Below are 20,959 nucleotides of genomic sequence, written 5' to 3' on the forward strand. Positions count from 1 at the left end.
ACAGAAAAGTTACATCAAAAGTATAGGGAATTCCCATATAACCCCCACCCCCATTTCCCCCTATTAATAACATATTACATTAGTGTGGTACATTCGTTACTACTGATGAACCCATATTGAAGCATTGCTTCTAACCAAGGTCAATAGTTTACATTATGGTTTACGCTTTGCATTGTACAGTTTTATAGGTTTTGACAAAATGTACAATGGCCTATTTTCATCATTGCAGTGTGGATACAGGCATCCATCACCGGAACAATTCCAGTCCTCTAAAAATGCCCCGTGTTCTGCCTGTTCTTCCCTTCCTCTCCCCTCAGGACCTCTGGTACCACTATCTTTATAGCAATGTTACAAGTTCTTAGCTACCACAATAATAATCAATCTATTTTGGTCCGTGGTTGCATTCCCCCCTTATGTTTGTTCGTTCCTCAATCTTGAAGAATTGGGGATGAGAATGTCTGCTCTGCTTCAGACTGAGAGGGGGTTAGATCTTATGGGGCAGATGGAAGGAACTGTTCTGCTTGCAGTTGTAGATACTCTTTGTTTTTTGGGATGGGACTTCTTCAGCATCATCTTTTGTTAGTTGTCCTGGGCAAGTCTGAAGAACTGGAGAGTAGGTGTTGGCTGCAACTCTGCTGCGATTCAGGGCTCAACCGGCATATGAACAGATCAAAGATATAAGTGCCTGGGACATCTGTGTAACAGGTATAGTGCTAATTATAGGTTCAAATAAAAATAGGGTAGGGAAACGGACTTGGCCCAGTGGTTACAGCATCTGTCTACCACATGGGAGGCCTGTGGTTCAGACCCCGGGCCCCCTTGACCTGTGTGGAGCTGGCCCATGCGCAGTGCTGATGCGCACAGGGAGTGCCCTGCCACGCAGGGGTGTCCCCCGCGTAGGGGAGCCCCACACGCAAGGAGTGCGCCCCGTAAGGAGAGTCGCCCAGCGCGAAAGAAAGTGCAGCCTGCCCAGGAATGGCGCCGCCCACACTTCCCGTGCCGCTGACGACAACAGAAGCGGACAAAGAAACAAGACGCAGCAAATAGACACAGAAAACAGACAACCAGGGGAGGGGGGGAATTAAATAAATAAATAAATCTTAAAAAAAAAAAAGGGTAGAAGAATCAGGAGAAGGGAAATTATAAATGAATTTATACTCTTATATTGGGGAAATAGATGATCATATATTCCAAGATACCGGTGCTGATATCATGGGGTGTGTGCCTTGCCTATAGTATCCTGATGTCTCCAGAGTCCTGAGGGGCATCCCTGTTTGAGGCTTCGTCTATTGTGGCAGTAAGTGAGATCTACCTGAGAAATAATTTCATCTTTGTGTTTTGTAAGTGAAGTCTGATGAGACAAAGGAGAATATGCTGGCGGGCTTGGAACCTCAGCTCACAGGTGGTCCCACTTGCCCCCCCCCCCCCCACATCCCCAGGGTGAGGTCTCAGCTGCCTGTGCCCTCACCCAGTATCCCCTGGTGGGGCCCTGGGCACAACATGGGGGCCCCGGGCATCTACACCCATCTTCATTCACCCAGCAAGTATCCCCATGCCCAATGGAGTATGAGTTCAATGAGCAAATTAAAAACACCATGAGAGGAAGAGGCTTCCCCCTCCTCTTTGAATGGGGCAACTACATTTTCATTTTGCACCAGGCCTCACAAATTATGTGGTCAGCCCTGTGCGTATTCATTTATTTATCTCCTCTCAGTAGAATAAAGCTCCATGAGTGCGGGGGCTTTTTGTTCACTATTATTCTCTACTGCCTAGAACAGGACCTGAATATATTAGACTCAATAAATATTTGCCAATGAAAAAAACCAGTTCATTGTGTTTTAATTACTTGGTCGGTTTCTCCACCAGACTGTAAGCTCTCTGAGGATACTTCATTATTCATCCATATATCCCCTATGCCTGGCTGAAATGTACCGCAGATGCTTGGACATTTGTTAAATGATTATAAAGAAAAAGAGACAGTAGGTTCTCCTAATCTAAGTAATAATAAGCTGCTGCTTTAATTGAATTCCTTGTCTGCTCTGGAAAAAGGTACACCTGGCTTTATGCGAAACAAATTCCCAAAGGAAAATCAGAGCTATGCCAAATAAGAACACAGGGGATACTTACCTGGCAGGGGAGATCTCATGATCACGAAGGTGGTTTCCCAGGGGGAGGCTTAGCCATTGCACTCCGGATGTGCTGACCCCTGCGATTTCCCCAAATGGGGGAAACTCGACTGCATAATTTGTGGTAGCGCGGGACTGCGTTTGCGCTCTTTATTTAAAAATAAATACATAAATAAAACAAGAAGGAAAAAGAAAAAGGACACAGGGGAAGTGGCTTCTATCAGGAATGCCCCCCTCTCTTGTTGATTCTAAAAACCTCTTAAGTAATCTGCAATGACAATGATGCTTGCTTGGTTAAAAGAAAAAATAAGCAGAGAATGGAAGTAGCTATACTTCCATTCTCAACTGCTAGCCAGTAGTGTCCTGTTTGGCCTTTTTCCAATTCCAGTTTCATCTCTTCTTCTCCGCCTAACTTAAGTGACCTCTTCCAGAGATTTAATCTATTCTGGACTTTTAAAAATCTGCAGATAACCCAAAACAAATGAATTTTTATTGTTTCCTTCCATTGTTCACAAAAGATACTTAAATCCCCATATTTAATTAAGATAAATTTTAGTGCTCATCCCATCACAGCAAAATACAAATCAGAGACTTAATGAATAATTGAAAAGCCCTAACTATATCAGGAAACAAAGATTGTATGCAAGTATGTAAGCCAATGACATTTATGACCAACAGAGACAAAATTCCTTTCCAGGAGAATGAAAGAACAAGCACCAAGTCCATACACCACTTGTGATTGTGAACCTCACCTTCCAACCTCGTGGGGAAGTTACTGGCCTACAGGTAAGGGCCATTAAAACACTGGATGGAACATGGGAGAGTGTGGGCTATGATGTGGACCATTGACTAGGGGTGCAGTGATGCTCAGAGATGTACTTACCAGGTGCAATGGATGTGTCACAATGATGGGAGAGAGTGTTGCTGTGGGGGGAGTGGGGGGTGGGGGCGGGGGGGTTGAATGGGACCTCATATTTTTTGAATGTAACTTTAAAAAAATAAATAAATGATTAAAAAATTAAAAACAAACAAACAAACACAAGGTACATATTATGAATAGAGAGCAATGTTTAAGAAATGTTTTATTCAGTTTAAGAAAGAGTATGGAAACTTCTTTGACAAAAGAAGACATAGTAATACCCTATTATTTGCATGGTCATTGTTTTAGTTTACTAAAAGCTGCTGGGAGCAAATGCCAGAAAGGGGTTGGTTTTTACAGTGGAAATGTATTAGGTTAAAAGCTTACAGTTCTAAGGCTGAGAAAATGTCCAAATCAAGGCATGATCAGAGATGCTGTCTCCCCAAAGGTCAGTTGCTGGTAATCCTGGACTCCTGCCATGTGACAAGACACAATACCAGCTCTGCTGGTCTCTGCCTTCTCCTCCAGACTCACTTTCTCCCTGAGCTCAGCTATGGGGATCACATGACAGGGCCTGCTCATCTCTCCCCTCTCCTACAGGGCTCACCGTTTCAGCTTTGGGCTGTTCTGGCTGGGGCTTTTCTCTCTTTCCTGGGTTCATCAACATCTGAAGGCTTCTCTTTGTCACTGCGGCTTTTTTCTGTGTCTGTGGTGGCTTTTTAGTCCTATTTATAAAAGACTCCAGTAAGATGATTAAGACCCTCCCTTGTCCTGCAATCTAATCAAAAGCCCTTAACCAAAGTGATCTAATCAAAAGTGACCTAATCAAAAGGTTCCTTAGAATCTAATCAAAAGGTCCCATCTGCAGTAGGTTTACAAGGACAGGAATGGATTCGCTTTAAGAACAGGATTTTGTGGGGTCCACAAAAGATTCAAACCAGGACAGTCATCAGGCTCTATTACAACTGAACTTCCAGGGAACTGTCCACAATTGTTCTTCGGATGACGATTTGAGTACTGCTTGAAATGAGTGGCCATTTCATCTATTATTGACAGAATAATAGAAATTTTTGTTTCACTGAATTTCACTGGGCCCTGAAGACAATGTTTTAAGAGAGGTCCTTCTCTAGTCTATGCCTGCCTTGATCCTGGATGGGCTCCTCTTCTTGTGATTCTTTAAGAGCTGTAAGGACAGAGATTTTGATCTATGCTTATAACCTTCTAAATGTACATGCTATACATGGGTCCTGATTTTCTGAATCCCTGTTAAAAATACATCCTAAATGCTAACAGATAACCAATGGATATTTTATTAAGCTTTTCCTACTGGTATTACAGGTTCCATTGGTATTGCTCTTTCCCACATATTTTGAAACATCCTTCCATTTCCCTTCACTAAAAAAGAACAATATATATGTTAAAATAAATAAATACACGTGTATCCTGAACATGGAGAAAACAAGCTTTATTATAACGATTTGAGATTTTGTGCATGATGAAGATATACACATGAATCTTGCTTCTCCTGTGTTTCAAGACAGAATTAATTTAAAGTTTTATTATTGACTAAAGCATCCAAAATACTGTGATACATATGTAGCTACGAATGTACTAACACTTTGATGCACAGTGTTCATTCTTTTTGTTAAATAGTCAGTATTTTGATTCTTGGAACAAATGAAGAGAATATATCAGTATCAATGTCAGAGAGCGCAAGAATTAATGTTCTATGCACAAGGTATATGAAATTGATCTAGAAAGATGGAATGTATAAAATTTAAAAAGAAAAACAGGAAGCAAAAACCTTCATACTCATACATAGGATTGAAAGCCTATAGAATTGAGATGATATAAAGAATTCTATTTAATGAATACACTCTGTTGATGACAGAACATTCCCATGTCATAAAGCAAAAGCATTGCAATTAAGGCTGTGTTGCTTTCAAAAGTGAATGGAAATGCTGTACATTCATTGGAACAACATCCAATTAATTAATCTATTCTAGAATAGTAATTAATAACTTTCATACATTCTTCACAAACAGACCACACAATCACTGCCACACAATTCATCTTCAGAAAGTTTTTAAGATTAACATCATGATTTGTAGCTTACTGTCATTTAAAACAAAACAAAAAAATTACTTATTCTTAACAAACCAATCTTTAATGGGCACTTAGTTTCTTTTATGGCAATACTAGATTCTTAGTTATCAAAAATATTAAAATAATTGTAAAGTTTAAAACCCTGCAACATTTACAGAATGCAACAGTATTACGACTTTTGGATTTAAGCAAAATTAGGTAATGCTTGCATCAAATAGCTGCAACTTTATCCTACCTGGCAATGTCTTGTTTTTAAATTACTAAACTAAAAAATTCCTCCTTTTTAAGAAACTGGTGAATAGAGAGAATGCTACGGAGTCCAAACATACAAAAGGATTTTTTCCCATTTGGAGTAATCTGTGGATTACCTAATGGATATTTGCTATTTCTTCCAGTTGACTCATTGGTATTACCAAAAACATTTATGTTAACCCTTCAATGTTCAGAATCCATGAATACTTGCTAACGCACTGCTATTCCAGTTAACTCTGTGTTAGGACATACCCTGTATATTTAGTAGTAGAAGCAAGTGTGTTCTAGTTACATGGATCTGGGGTATTTATTTGCCTCAAATCTAGTGGTTAAGAAAAGAATGAATTAAAATAAGGAAACATGGGGACTAGTTTAGTTACTGGAGACTATAAAGTTTGGTCAAAGTACCATTAAAAAAAAAAAAGCAGACAGTACATTAAAGGCTTTTTATTTATGTGTTTCTAGATGGCCAAGTGACTCCCTGTCTCCCCATGTCCAGCAGGGGAAGTCTGTATTGGGAGGGAATGTATTGTCTGTGACTTTTAAATTCTAAGTGGCAATATTCTGCCGTAAGTGCCCGGGGGAGGTGGGGATTTGAATGAGTAAGTTTTCAGTGCTACTTACCATGAATGTATGACAGGTTCTGTACATTCGACAAAGAGAAATCAAACAAGAATGGTAGCCCAGAAAAAAAGCCACTTCTTTTAATGTCCTTCTCAGTTTACCAGAAACCATTTTGAATAGGATGTGACAAAATTTAAGTCTTGTCTATTTGTGTCTTAGCAGCAGCAGCACATTTTCCCCAAACATATGCTTATCAAGAAGTACAGTGAATGCACATATGTATCCGAGTGTGAAAAGTTATTTGTACCTTTAACATATATGATTAAATAATTTTGGGGAAAAAACAGTGTTTCCTGGAGTGCCCATTTCATGTGTCTTAGAAACAGATGGTGGAACAGGTCTGAATCCAAATATATATTCTTTCATTCCAGTCTGTGCCAACATTAACATGTAAAGAATTCAGATTTGCATTCAATCTACTATTGAGATATTTAGCCTGATATGGTATGATGGCTGGTTAGTCTATAAGTTGATTTCTAAGTTCACAAATATAATTTAAATGTTGTGCAAAAAAACTCTTTAAACTGGTCTTAAGATCAATAACCTGTGATAGAATCTAAATAGGGAGCCATTTTTATTTGTGAAAATAAACTAAAATTAATTTAACCAATTTTAAAGTTTTCTTTTAAAACAGTCTCAGAACTATAAAGAATCTAGCCCAACCTCTATGCAAAATGTTAGTAAAGGGCAAAATGAAACTTCTTCCCCAGAATGTAATTTCCAAGAGGATGGGGATTTTTGTCTGTTTTATCCATTGCTACATCCCCAGTGGCTAGAACAGTGCCTGGCACCCAATAGGCACTCAGTAAATATGAATGTTTCAATTTATAGACTTATTTCACATTAGGAAACAGTGTCTTAGTTTAACATTCTAAAAATGTTATTGAAAGACAGGCTTAAATATTTCTAAAACTCTACCTAAGAAAATACTAAACATAAAAGTAAATCTTCCTGAAAAAAACTTTTTTCAGAGGTTGATTCAGGCATAACAAATGTAAGAGATAATTGGAAGTAGCTAGATTTCCCTTCTAAAGTTTGAAAAAAATCCCATAAGAGAATGACTGAATTATATATTAATAAGCAATAAACATCACATTCATATAATTATACATATGGGAAATGTTTTTTTATAGTACAGTTCTAAGGTGCTTTCAGTGAAAAAAGACCCCGAGCCATTATCGAAAATGTCAAACATGACATCCTATTTGGTAGAACTGAGTAGAAAATTAAATAGTGGAAACAGACCACATCTTAATTTAAAGTATCAATGACAGATTAACAGTTGACTAAATTATTCTTAATATTTCTCAAGTTACATTTATTCTTGGTTTAAATTAGATGTAACTCAAGTTAAACTTTTCTTTTGACCCATCTGTGTTTTGAAAAGCACAGAAAGCCATTTTTCTGACTGAAAGTCAGCCATCACCAACATTCCCGGGAAATGCCAAGAACGAATCTGCTTTAGGGCTTGCTCCATCCGTACATCTTTAAACTGCACAGGAAAGGAATGTGCTGAAGAATGGCTGGACGATGCTTGTCTGTTTTTCAGAGTGCTGCCTATTTCAATACACCAAAGATTCAGCTATATATATATATATATATATATTTATATCATACAGTCTACCTTACCCTAAGCATGTATACATAGTCTCTTAATGCCTCTACTATTCGTTAGACAATGATAAATAACCATAACATGCCCTTACCTGTAATGCTCTCAAGATAACACAACTTTGGTAACACTTGCTTTCTAAGAGGAAGCCATTAATCATCACATGCCTTTGGCTGACACCATCAGTCCTCCCAAGGGCCACTTATGGTGCTGTCCCAGGACCCTAGTGTCCTACTACATGTGCTGACAATTTGAGGAGGTAAAGCTTTTGCTTTCATGAGGTGGAAGAAGAGAGACACGTGAGAACATGGCACATACAACGTGACGAACATTTTCTTAATTACAGTCCAGTGCATTAATCTGGCATTACAGGGCTGTTTTTACCAAAAGGTAGCATTACTATCGCAATATGCTTTTCAACATGTTTGGAATTTCAGGACTTCCTGAAAAATGTACTTTGTTTTCTGATACAAGGTGAGGAGGAAAGAGAAGGTGAAAAGGGTATACCAAAAAGATCTTTGATCTAACCCAGGAAGGTTGGGAAATTGGGATTGATTCTTAAGAGCTAAACTCAAAGCCTGCCAATCAGAGTTGGGAAGATTTTGCAAGACGGCCTTATTTATTCTAAAGTAAGTTATATCTATATATAAATGTCCCCCAAAAACGTCACAAGAGTAATACCTATTGTCAAAGTGAGGTTAGAAGATTCTCCAGGTCTCGTGACTGAGGTTACATAAAGGAAATAACTACAACAGATTTTGTTTTTGTTTTGTTTTGGGAAGCTCTGGGCCAAAGCTACCATTCACAGGATTAACAAACATCTTTAAATAGTCTAGTTTTTTAAAAATGTTTGTCTGATCTGCAAAATTAGTTTAACTACATAAATCCCTGTCCTATAAGCCATAGTTCACAGGTGTAAAACTTTGCAATTTTTATCATTCCGTAGAAGAGATATTTTGTAACCCTCAAGGTGAATCGTGGAAATCGGATACGTAGTCTTAAGGAAATTCTTACATTCAGAAATAACCTTGGAAAGTTCACCAGCGATTCCTTCTAGCAAGAAAAGTCTAGTCATAATCTGGTCCCGCGTAGAAAAATCCATTTCAGTTTATAGTGCAAGACCTTTGTGAGGGGGTGTCCAGCTGCCCACGTTACTGTAAGTATCGATAGACCTTGAAGCAGTGATTTCCAGAGTCTGCAACCACGACATGGCCATCTGAAGTCAGGGCCAGGCCTTGGGGGCCGTAGAGCGGGTCAGCAGATGTGTTAATGTAGGATAAAAACGATCCGCTTCCATCAAAAACCTGCAGAACATATAAAGCCAGAGCGTTAGAGGAAAAGTTACGGCAAATGCTGAGGTCTGAGTGGAAAATCACGATGCTAATGTTGAAACAGAAAGCACACGTGCAATCCCTAGGTTTCTTTACATCTCCAGCACACAGACAGTCTCTCCCTCCACTTGGCTTTCTTTTTCTCTTCTCCCTTTCTACACCCTGGATATAGAACACGCCATTGGCTTCCATTCCTTATATTCCCACAGTGGTCACAATAAGGATTTGGTGGGAATGGCCCTTGGTGTTGCTTGTAGATGAGTGACCCTTATTTCCCCCTCTGAGCTTTCACTTCTGCCCCTCCCATCCTCACGACCCCCTTTCATTCCTTTCCACCAGCAATCGTAAGGGAGAAAAATCAGCCATTAGACCACAGTAGAGTGATCCTGAATCCTACTATACAATGAAACAGTACAGATTTTCTTTTCCTTTTCAGAAGAGAGTCAGTTGTAACAAGTCAATGGTTTACATGTAAATGTGGATATGAAGGGGTCCTTAGGGCTGTAAGCTTCTTTCTGCTCTGAGGAAATGAAAGGAACAAATCCAGGCCCTTAGCCCTTATACTTCTCCTTCACAAGGCCCAGGTTGGTTTCTTTAGACCATTTTATTTGGCCTGCACAGTGTTTTAAAAGGCAGTGTAGGGAAGCAGATTTGGCTCAACAGATAGAGTGTCCGCCTACCACACGAGAGGTGCAGGGTTCAAACCCAGGGCCTCCTCACCCATGTGGTGAGCTGGTCCACGTGCAGCGCTGATGCACACAAGGAGTGCCGTGTCATGTAGGGGTATCCCCAGCATAAGGGAACCCCACGCACAAGGAGTGCGCCCCGCAAGGAGAGCCGCCCTGCGCAAAAAAAGCGCAGCCCGCTCAGGAGTGGCACCGCTCACATGGAGAGCTGATGCAGCAAGATGACGCAACAAAAGAGACACAGATTCCTGGTGCCGTCAAGAATGCAAGCGGGGGAAACGGACTTTGGCCCGGTGGTTAGGGCGTCCGTCTACCACATGGGAGGTCCGCGGTTCAAACCCCGGGCCTCCTTGACCCGTGTGGAGCTGGCCATGCGCGGTGCTGATGCGCGCAAGGAGTGCCGTGCCACGCAAGGGTGTCCCCCGCGTGGGGGAGCCCCACGCGCAAGGAGTGTGCCCGTGAGGAGAGCCGCCCAGCGTGAAAAAGTGCAGCCTGCCCAGGAATGGCGCCGCCCACACTTCCCGTGCCGCTGACGACAACAGAAGCGGACAAAGAAACAAGACGCAGCAAACAGACACCAAGAACAGACAACCAGGGGAGGGGGGGAAATTAAATAAATAAATCTTTAAAAAAAAAAAAAAAAAGAATGCAAGCGGACACAGAAGAACACACAGCAAATGGACACAAGAGAGCAGACAACAGGAGCGGGCGGGGGGGGGGAACAAATAAAATTAAGTTAAAAAAAAAAAAAGAGACACCTGAATGCTACTAGACGTAACCAGAGCACTTTGGATTCTCAGGGGCACTGCATAGGGCGACATCGGCAGGATGCAAAACCACGTCTGTAAATGCTTATTTAGATCTATGCAGGTAGGTACATAGGGAAACTGGAGGAGAGAACAGTCCTCCTTCACTCTGAAGATTTGAACTGGAATGGATTTCTTGAATGGAACCAGATTATGACTAGACTTTTTCTGCTAGAAGGAATCACTAGGGAACTTTCCAAGGTTATTTCTGACTGTGACAATTCCCTTAATTTAGTGTAAAAGTCAAACTTTCTTTGTGCCATGTACCTCTGTGGCAGTCTGGTAAAGACTATAGACCCCTTCTCAGAATAATGTTCTAATGTTTTATTATTTTTAAAGACTCAGTTAAATTGGCAAATGCTATTCGTGATACCATTATTTCTGAACCATGAAAACACTCAAATTCCTTATTATTACTCTTTTTTTAGTTTATTTGTTTTTGTTAACTTTTTCTTTGTAAATAACTATAGATTCATAGAAAGTTGCAAAGAGAGTACAGAGAGGTCCCTTGTACCTCTCACCCACTTCCCCCAGTGGTTACATCTTACATAATTAGAACACAGTATTAAAATCGTCACACTGAAATGGGTCCGTGGTCCTGTGTCATTTTAGCACGTGTGTGTGCATGGCACCACCACAGAAATCACCACACAGAGCTATTCCATCACAGCAAAGACCTCCCTGATGGTAACACCCCCCACCCTCACCTTTAACCCTTGCCAAACCACAAATCTGTTTTCCGTCTCTATAATTTTGCCATTTCAGAAATGCTATATACACATACATTTACGGTATGTGACCTTTTCAAATTGGCTTTTTTTTCGCTCAGCATAATGCCCTCGATATCCATCCAAGTTGCTGAGTGTATCAACAGTCTGTGCCTTTTTCCTGCTGAGTAGTCAGCCTTCCACGGTACGAATGTACACAGTTTGTTCAGCCATTTTCCTATGGAAGACATTTGGGTTCTTTCCAGTTTGGGGAGATTATGAATAGAGTTGCGATTAACAATAATGTACAGGCTTTTGTGTGGACAAAAGTTTTCATCTCTCTGTGATAAATGTGCAGGAGTAGAACTGCTGAGTTGTATGGTAGGCATATATAAGTAATTTATGAAACTGTCACACTATTTTCTAGTCTAGCAATACCATTTGACATTCTAACCAGTATTGTATGTGAGATGTAGTTTCTCTATATCTGTGTCATAAGAATAGTATCATCAGTCTTTTTTTATGTTAGCTATTCTAATAAGTATATAGTAATATCTCATTGTGGTCTTAATTTGCATTTCCCTAATGGCTGACGATGTTAAATATCATTTCATATGCTTATTTGCTGCTCATATCTGCCCCCTTCATTGAAATTTCTCTTCATGCTTTTTGCCATTTCCTAATTGGATTGTTTTTCTTTTCGGTTGGGTTTTGAGAGATCTATCTACATATATTATAGATTTGAGTCTTTTGTCAGATATGTGGTTTGAAAATATTTTCTCCTAGTCTGTAGCTTGTCTTTTCATCCTCTTAACAGAGTCCTTCACAGAGCAAAAGTTTTAAATTTATTCATTTTTCTTTTATGGATCATGTTTTGGTGTCATGTCATCTCACCAAGTCTTAGGTCCTAAAGTGTTTCTCTTTAAATCTTCTAAAAGTTTATCTTCTAAAAGTTTTATAGTTTTACATTTTTTCATTTAAATTTGATTCCTTTGAGTTAATTTTTTTCACAAAGTGAGGTTCATTTTTTTTTTTTTTTTTTTTTTTAAGATTTATTATTTTATTTAATTTCCCCCTCCCTCCCCTGGTTGTCTGTTCTTGGTGTCTATTTGCTGCGTCTTGTTTCTTTGTCCGCTTCTGTTGTCGTCAGCGGCACGGGAAGTGTGGGCGGCGCCATTCCTGGGCAGGCTGCTCTTTCTTTTCACGCTGGGCGGCTTTCCTCACGGGCGCACTCCTTGCGCGTGGGGCTCTCACGCGGGGCACACCCTTGCGTGGCAGGGCACTCCTTGCGCGCATCAGCACTGCGCATGGCCAGCTCCACACGGGTCAAGGAGGCCCGGGGTTTGAACCGCGGACCTCCCATATGGTAGACGGACACCCTAACCACTGGGCCAAAGTCCGTTTCCCCATTTTTTTTTTAACCTATGGATATATAACCACTCCAGCACCATTTGTTTTTGGAAAGACTATCCTTCCTGATTGAACTGCTTTTGTACCTTTGACAAAAAATCAGATGGCTGTACTCATGTGGGCGCTATTTCTAGAGTCTATTCTGTTCCAACGATCTAAGTGTTTATCCCTAAACCAGCATCCCACAGTCTTGCTCACTGTAGCATACAATAGCTAGATAATAAATCATGGTATCAGGAAGAGCAATTCCTTCCACTTTATTCTTCTTTTTCAAAATTGTTTTAACTCTTCTATTTCCTTTGCCTTACCGTATAGATTTTAGAATAATCTTGTCTATATCAACAAAAAAATCCTGCTGGGGGTTTATGTTAAACCTGTATATCAATTTGGAGAATTAACATTTTTACTATGTTGAGTCTTCCAAGCTAAAGAAGACCCAAATTTATGTCTCTTCATATATTTAGATCTTTGATTTCTTTAATCAGCTTCTTATAGTTTTCAGCATATAAACCCTATACGTTTTGTTAGATTTTTAACCTAAGTATTTCATTTTTTGAGCAATTATAAAAGGCATTGTAGATTCAATTTTGTTTTCCTTGTGTTCATTGCTAATATGTAGAAATATAACTGGTTTTCGTATGTTGAACTTGTATCCTGTGACCTTCCTGAATTCCCTTACTAGGTCTAGTAATGTTTTAGGTAGATTCCTTGGGATTTTCTATGTAAATGATCATGTCAGCTACAAATAGGGAAAGATTTAATTCTTCCTTTCCAATTTGTAAGCATATTTCCTTTTCTATTCTGTTGTATTGGCTAGAACTTCCAGCGTTTTGTTGAATAAGAATGGTGAGGACAGACATCCTTGCTTTGTTCCTAATCTTAGGAAGAAAGCGTTCAGTCTTTTATCATTTCGAATAGTGTTAGCTGTAGGTTTTTGATGTTCTTTACCAAGTTGTGAAGTTCCTCTCTATTCCCAGTTTTCTGAGTTTTTATCATGACTATTTAATCTGTCAAATGCTTTTTCTGCATCAGTTGATATTGAGGAGCCCACCTCCAGGCCAAAATGCAATGTGATAGTGCAAGCCTACCACAGACAATTACAAAGGCTTTGCCTGGCTGGCCTCGGGGGCAAGATGCCCTCCCCTCACCAGACCTGGTGCAACAGTGCGCCCAGTCTCCAGTGGGAGAGGCAGTCAACCTGACCCCTGCCCTTGGGGCCTGCCTGCCCATATGTATATTTGCATTCCTAGCCCAGGTGGCTCCATTCAGGTGTGTGTGGGGGCGTGACTAGGGCACTTTTCACCACACGGACTTAGTCTGTTCCATTCTCAGCCCTTCTCCCTCTCCCTCACCTGGGTCATAAAATGGCAGCAGTCCAGGGAGCAGGTATAGCTCAAGGTGGTTAAGCACCTGCTTCCCATTTATGAGGTCCTGAGTTCGATCTCTGGTACCTCCTCAAAACAAAACAAACAGAAAAAACAACTCTCACTGGGGAGCAGGTAAAGCTCAGTGGTTGAGCCCCCGCTTCCTATGTATGAGATCCTGGGTTCAATCCCTGGAACCTCCTGGAAAAAAAAAAAAGGCAGCAGTCTTTTGTTCACGGTTCCTGGCAGTGAAACCAGCCACTACCCTGCCACCCAATTCTGTCCGTGCTGATTTGTCTGATCCTTTTCTAATGCAGTTTCCTGGGAAAGAATGGAACCTTAGGCAGCAGGCACCCATTTTCCCCTCTTGCTTACACTATCACAGGAAGTGAATATAGTTTGCTTATCATTTTCAGTTTGACTTGTTGTCCTAATTAGATCACCCTGACACTTGGCACTTCAACAAATATGGTCTTATGATTTTTTTTTTACCTTTTTAATATGATGGATGACACTGATTTTTTTTTTTTAAGATTTATTTCTCCCCACCCCCTTGTTGTTTGCATTTGCTGTGTCTGTTTGTTGTATGCTGGTCTGCTTTTTATGAGGCACAGGGAACTAAACCCGGGACCTCTGACGTGGGAGGGAGGGGCCTAATTGCTTGAGTCACCCCTGATCCCTGTTTTGTCGTGTCTTTCATTATGTTTTCCTCATGTCTCCTGTTGCGTCATCTTGTTGCGTCAGCTAGCTGTGCCTGCACCTAGCATCAGCTCACTGTCTTGCTCATCTTCTTTAGAAGGCACCAGGAACTGAACCAGGGACCTCCTGTGTGGTAGGCAGGACCTCAATTGCTCGAGCCACATCTACTTCCCTGATGGATTTCATTTTTTATTACACTCCCCCTTGTGGCTTGCTTGCTGTCTGCTCTCTCTGTCCATTCACTATGCTTTCTTCTGTGTGTATTTATTTATTTATTTATCCCCCTCCCTTGCAGCTTGCTTGTTGTTTTTTGCTCTGTCAATTGGCTGCTTGCTCTTTTGCTCTTCTGTTTGTTTTTTTTTTTGCTTGTCTCCCTTTTGGTTGCATCACCTTGCTGAGACGGCTCTCCATGGGGCTTGTGGGCCGGTGGCTCTCCGTGGCATGCGGGCAAGCCTGCCTTCACAAGGAGGCCCCAGGACGCAAACCCAGGGCCTCCCGTATGGTAGACGGGAGCCCAACTCATTGAGCCACAGCCGCTTCCCTGATTTTTTTTTAATCCCCCTTCCCTGCCACTTGTGGTTTTTTGCATGCTGTCTACTCTCTGTGTCCATTCGCTGTATGTTCTTCTGTGTTTGTATTTATTTAATTTTCCCTCCCCCCTTGCAGCTTGCTTGTTGTCTGCTCTCTGTGTCCATTTGCTGTGCGCTCTTCTGTGTTTTTTTGCTTGTCTCCCTTTTTCTGTTGTTGTTGCGTCACCTTGCTGAGTCGGCTCTCTGTGGCGTCTCTGCAGCGCTTGCAGGTGAGCCTGCCTTCACAAGGAGGCCCCAGCATGCAAACCCAGGACCTCCCATATGGTAGACGGGAGCCCAACTGATTGAGCCACAGCCACTTCCCCTGACAGATTTTTAAATACTGAACCAGGCTTGTATCCCTGGAATATAACCCAGCTTGGTCATGGTGTATTTTAAATTATATTTTACATATTTTAATATACATTTTATATATTGCAGAATCTGCTAATGTTTTGTTAAGATTTTTTGTAGTTTTCTTTTTGCACTGTCTGTCTGATTTGGGTATTAGAGTAATACTGGCTTCATAAGCTAAGTTGGAAAATGTTTGCGCTCATCTTCTATTTTTTGGAAGAGACTGTGTAAAACTGATATAAATTCTTCTTTAAATATTTGGTAGGATTCTTTAGTGAAACTATCTGGGTCTGGAGATTTTTTTTTTGAAGAGCTTTAATATTATGAATTAAATTTCCTTAATAGCGATAGAGCTCTTCAAATGATCTACCTCATACCGGGTGAGTTGTGGAGTTTGTATTTTTTGAGGAATTCATCTGTTTCATCTAAATTGTCAGATTATGTGTATAGAGTTGTTCATGGAATTTCCTTATTATTATCTTGATGTCTTCAGTATTTACAGTGATATTTGCTGTTTTGTACCTGATATTGGCAATTTGTGTCTTCTCTTTTTTTCTTTGTCAGTTTTGCTAGGGATTTATTAATTTTTGAAGGTCCACCTTTTTGGCTCATTTATTTTTTCTTGCTTTTCTGTTTTGAATTTCATTGATTTCTGATCCAATTTTTATTATTCCCATCTGCTTTGGGTGTCTTATTTCTAATTTCCCTTTCAGTACTGCTTTAACTGCTTCCCACAAATTTTGATATGCTATATTTAATTTCCATTAGTCCATTGCATTTTTTAAAAAGATTTTATTTTTATTTATTTATTTCTCTCCCCTTTCCCCCACCCCCCACCCCTTCACCAGTTGTCTGTTCTCTGTGTCCATTTGCTGTGTGTTCTTTTTGTCTGCCTCTGTTGTTGTCAGGAGCATGGGAATCTGTGTTTCCTTTTTTTTGTCGCGTCATCTTGCTGCGTCAGCTCTCCATGTGTGCGGCACCATTCTTGGGCAGGCTGAACTTTGTTTCGCGCTGGGTGGCTCTCCTTATGGGGCACTCCTTGTGCGTGGGGCTCCCCTCGTGGGGGACACCCATGCATGGCAGGGCACTCCTTGCGCGTGTCAGCACTGAGTGTGGTCCAGCTCCACATGGGTCAAGGAGGCCCCGGGTTTGAACCGCGGGCCTCCCATGTGGTAGACGGATGCCCTAACCACTGGGCCAAGTCTGCTTCCCAGCATTTAAAAAAAAAAAAAAAAAAGATTTATTTATTTATTTCTCTCCCCTTCCCTCCCCACCCCCCCATGCCCCAGTTGTCTGTTCTCTGTGTCTATTTGTGGCGTGTTCTTCTTTGTCCACTTCTGTTGTTGTCAGCGGCATGGGAATCTGTGTTTCTTTTTGTTGCGTCATCTTGTTGTGTCAGTTCTCCGTGTGTGCGGTGCCATTCTTGGGCAGGCTGAACTTTCTTTCGCGCTGGGCAGTTCTTACGGGGCACACTCCTCATGTGTGGGGCTCCCCTATGTGGGGACACCCCTGCGTGGCAGGGCACTCCTTGAGCGCATCAGCACTGCGCATGGGCCAGCTCCACGCGGGTCAAGGAGGCCTGGAGTTTGAACCACAGACCTCCCATGTGGTAGGCAGATGCCCTAACCACTGGGCCAAGTCCGCTTCCCAGTCCGTTGCATTTTTAAATTTTTCTTGATACTTCCTCTTTGACCCATGGATTATTTAGCAGAATAATGCTTTAAAATGCATAAAACAAAATACATGGATTATAAAGGCAAACAATTATATTGAAATATAGTTATCAAATTATTATGAATAATGCTATAGTGATGTGTGCTTTTTTATTAACATATCAAACAAGAAACAGTGATGAGTATATTACTTACTTTTGAAATAGTGATCAATATAAATGATAGTTCCAGATGTCTGTAACAACTGCAATATCACATGAAAATATCTGTGATTTCTTTTGGTGACAAGCCATAGGTATCACTAAAACTACTCTGATTATTACCTATATTCATAATTATAGGAAATGATCATTTTCTGCTAAAGCCTAGTGAAAATAATTATATAATGTTTTTGTTCCTGGGCCTTTTGAATTCTAGCCACAAACCCCTTGGAGATCTGTGGGATCCAGGTTAAGAAATAATTTAGAGGGTTTCACTCTGATAATGTTACCCTTTTACTACTTCTCTGCTTTCCTTAGTTTGATTCTTTTGGTGAGATTATCAGGACCTTATGACCTGACCAATGAAGAATGGAGAGCATTTCAATTTAGGGGACAGTCAATCCTTCACCTTTAACAAATGCCAATCACTCTAAACAAATAAATTCACAATTTCATCTACCTGGATCCTGCTGTTTCCCCAGTCGGCTACGATGATGTTTCCATTTGAGTCCACTGCTACACCTGTTGGAGCATTAAACTGCCCATTTCCTTCTCCATTTGAGCCAAATTTCAACATGAACTCCCCTTCTTGATTAAATACCTGTATGAAATGTTTTAAAATTATTTTATGAACCATCATGGATATTTAAAAATCTTCTACCTGAGCAGTATATTCATAACAAGACCTATGCTTTAAGACATCCTAAAGAAGTATAAAACAAACAATCCAAAAATCTACAATCTGGACACCCCTATCATCTGTGGCCATGCACTTTATTGCATAAGTCTGATTTATCATTTGTTAAATCACCATTTCTTTTTTTTCCTGACTTATACCTGGTTAATAAATAACTTGTGTGAGAAATATTTCCTTTATAGACTATAAAATACTATGCACATATAAAGCGGTATGAGTAATTAAACCTATAATTTCCGACAATATTATTATTTCTGCTTTAAAAATAACAGCTAGATATTGAGAATGTTCTAACAGGGTAGAAGTTAATCCTAAGTGGGATTAAAGCGTAGATTTTTGTTAGGCCAGATGCTTAGAATTTATTAGCATTTTTCTAAATCAGTATAAAAAACGAGTAGGCTGGACTTCACATTTATAACAGGGACAATTCATTCAGTGTGTGTGTGTGAGCGGGGGAAAAGGAATAAGAAAAGGGCTTTAAAAATTTACCCTAGGAAGTTGAAATAAAAGGTTTACATGATCTTAAGGCTTGAGTAGAACCTGAGAGAAGGGAGGCTTAGATGTGGTGGGCTAAACAGAACCCCTAAGCAAACTCCATACAAGTGATAAGGTCGAGAAATTGGCTGCCATGGTTAATTAAACTTCTTACTGACAGTCTGCTATTGTATGTATACCATATACATCTTATTGATTTGGAGAGAATTGAAATTTTAATGCCATGTGTTTAACGGTAACAAAGTCGTGAGCATAATTTTATTAATATTTTGATGATTCCAATGAGACACTGGGGAAAGTGGGACATCCCTTTCTCTAAAGCCTAAAATTACTTTAAGAAAAAGAAGCAAAGGAGTCATGACTACTTCCTGAATTAATTCCATAATTGCCAAGTGAGCAGGCAGCCTCTTTGGTTCTTTAAGAAGGAAAAAGATAGGAACAACTAGCTTTTACTTATGTTTTTAAAATCTTCCGACTCTTTTTTTATCCACTTTTTCATAAAACGTTCTAGTTTTAAAGACCAATGGGAATGTGTTTGTTGACTATTCTCCGTTCTTTCCCTTATTAAGTCCTACAAATAATCCTCTTTTATTTGCTTTTTGTGCTTATCTCTCTAAGTTAGTACGCTTTCCTTGGCATATTCAAATGGCTCATGTGCTTCTGCTTCATTTTGGAAAATGGAGAAGGCCAAAATCTAGTTTTACTTGTTTTGTGATGAAAAGAAAATATATACTGAAGGTAGCTAAAGAACTAACTAGATTACATGTTAGCCCTAGTTTATGGGTATAGATTGCACATTCACCAACAGAGAAGTGGCTTGAACCCAGAACTACTGCTAACTGCACTGTGTCGCCTGGGAAACAAAAGCCCAAGGATTTCATAAATCTATTTTAACAGCTGTCGAAGGGAAGAGAAAAAACAAGAGACTGCAGTTTTCTGAAATAAGAGAAAAATGAGGAAAATTTAGCTGAAATAGGTAACTAAAAGAACCTACCTCTACTCTAGCTGAAGTTTTCAGAATCGTAAGAATTATAAATTTCTCATATTTTCTAATTCTCCATCTAAAATGTCATTTAATTGCTCATAGATTTTATTCAGATGAAAACATATTAAGAGGCAGAAGTATGAGCTTTAAAAGTTTTGTAGCTTTGTGTTTTATAACAAGTTTAACAAATTTTTCATAAACTTGATAATCTTTTTCTGACTTCAAAATTCTGTCTTTCTCAAATACTGCCTCCACCTGGAAGTCTTCCCTCATAGTCTTAGTTATGGAAATATTTTTTCTTCTGGTCACTTACAGAACCTTATATGTACCTATTTTTAAAAAATCATTTATTGCTATCTGCCTTGCATTTTCGTTATTTACATATGTTTTATTTCCTTTCTACAGTGTCAGCTGGGGCTGGAGTAGAGGCACCACCCCACATACCAAGGTCAGCTGAGTCATAGAGGCTGTTTGAGACACTGGGGTGGGAATGGCTCTGAGATCACAGTTGTGCTTAGTAGGAAAGAGCACGTCTATTTTTTTTTTTAAGATTTATTTATTCTATTTATTTCTCTCCCCTTCCTCTTCGCCCCACCCCGCCCTAGTTTTCTGTTCTCTGTGTCTATTTGCTGCATGTTCTTTTGTCTGCTTCTGTTGTTGTCAGAGGCACGGGAATTTGTGTTTCTTTTTTTGTTGCATCACCTTGTTGTGTCAACTCTCCGTGTGTGTGGAGACATCCTGAACAGGCTGCACTTTCTTTCACGCTGGGCGGCTCTCCTTAGGGGGCACACTCCCTGCGTGTGGGGCTCCCCTACACGGGGGACACCCCTGTGTGGCAGGGCACTCCTTGCGCGCATCAGCACTGCGCATGGGCCAGCTCCACATGGGTCGAAGAGGCCCGGGGTTTGAACCGGGGACCTCCCATGTGGTAGGCGGACGCCCTAACCACTGGGCCAAGTCCACTTCCCAGGAGCACATCTGTTTATTACTGTCTTCCTATAGGCGAGTTGGGCCTTTGCTGGTCTTTGCACTGTCAGGGTCTATCTGGGTTTTCTTGTTGTTGAAAGCCCTGTAGTTAAGTGAATGATGCCTCTATAAAGTGAGTGACGGTGGTGCAGGAGGTATGAGAAGGGCCTTCGTTCTCCTTCTACAGCTATACTCATCATACAGCACTGGTACAGCAACCTGGGAAGAATGGTCACAACCCCCAATCCCCACTGCCTCTTTGCTCTCTATTTCCCTCTGCTACTGCCCATCTGGATTGGCTTTTCCCAATATTTTCAATTTTTCACCAAGGTACCTCCTTAGAGAGTTGTGGTGGTAGAGAATGCTGCTTATCCATATGGGCAAGAGGCGGGGTTGGCCCTCTACCACTATGGGAGAGAAGCCGTGGCAGGAAGTGGC

The 20,959-nt window shown here is 40.5% G+C and overlaps 1 protein-coding gene and 1 non-coding gene across 9 annotated transcripts in view; one reads left to right on the forward strand and one right to left on the reverse strand.

Moving 5' to 3' along the window:
- Positions 1-2,119: 2,119 nt before the first annotated feature.
- Positions 2,120-2,282, forward strand: LOC111767346 (U1 spliceosomal RNA). The gene has a single exon (XR_002799191.2). It is a non-coding gene; the product is annotated as a U1 spliceosomal RNA (small nuclear RNA).
- A 2,153-nt stretch (positions 2,283-4,435) lies between these two features.
- TRIM2 (tripartite motif containing 2) overlaps positions 4,436-20,959 on the reverse strand; it is an 82,871-nt gene continuing 66,347 nt past the window's right edge. For all 8 annotated transcript variants that reach the window (XM_004471442.4, XM_023592580.3, XM_004471441.4 and 5 more), the window contains 2 exons: positions 17,839-17,979; positions 4,436-8,883 (listed from right to left, as the gene is read on the reverse strand). In XM_004471442.4, the coding sequence (XP_004471499.1) occupies positions 8,731-8,883; positions 17,839-17,979 (294 nt within the window). In that variant the 3' untranslated portion in view covers positions 4,436-8,730. The remainder of the gene's footprint in view (positions 8,884-17,838; positions 17,980-20,959) is intronic.

This window comes from Dasypus novemcinctus, chromosome 1 (assembly GCF_030445035.2).
Source record: "Dasypus novemcinctus isolate mDasNov1 chromosome 1, mDasNov1.1.hap2, whole genome shotgun sequence".
In the NCBI taxonomy this organism is placed as follows: Eukaryota; Metazoa; Chordata; class Mammalia; order Cingulata; family Dasypodidae; genus Dasypus; species Dasypus novemcinctus.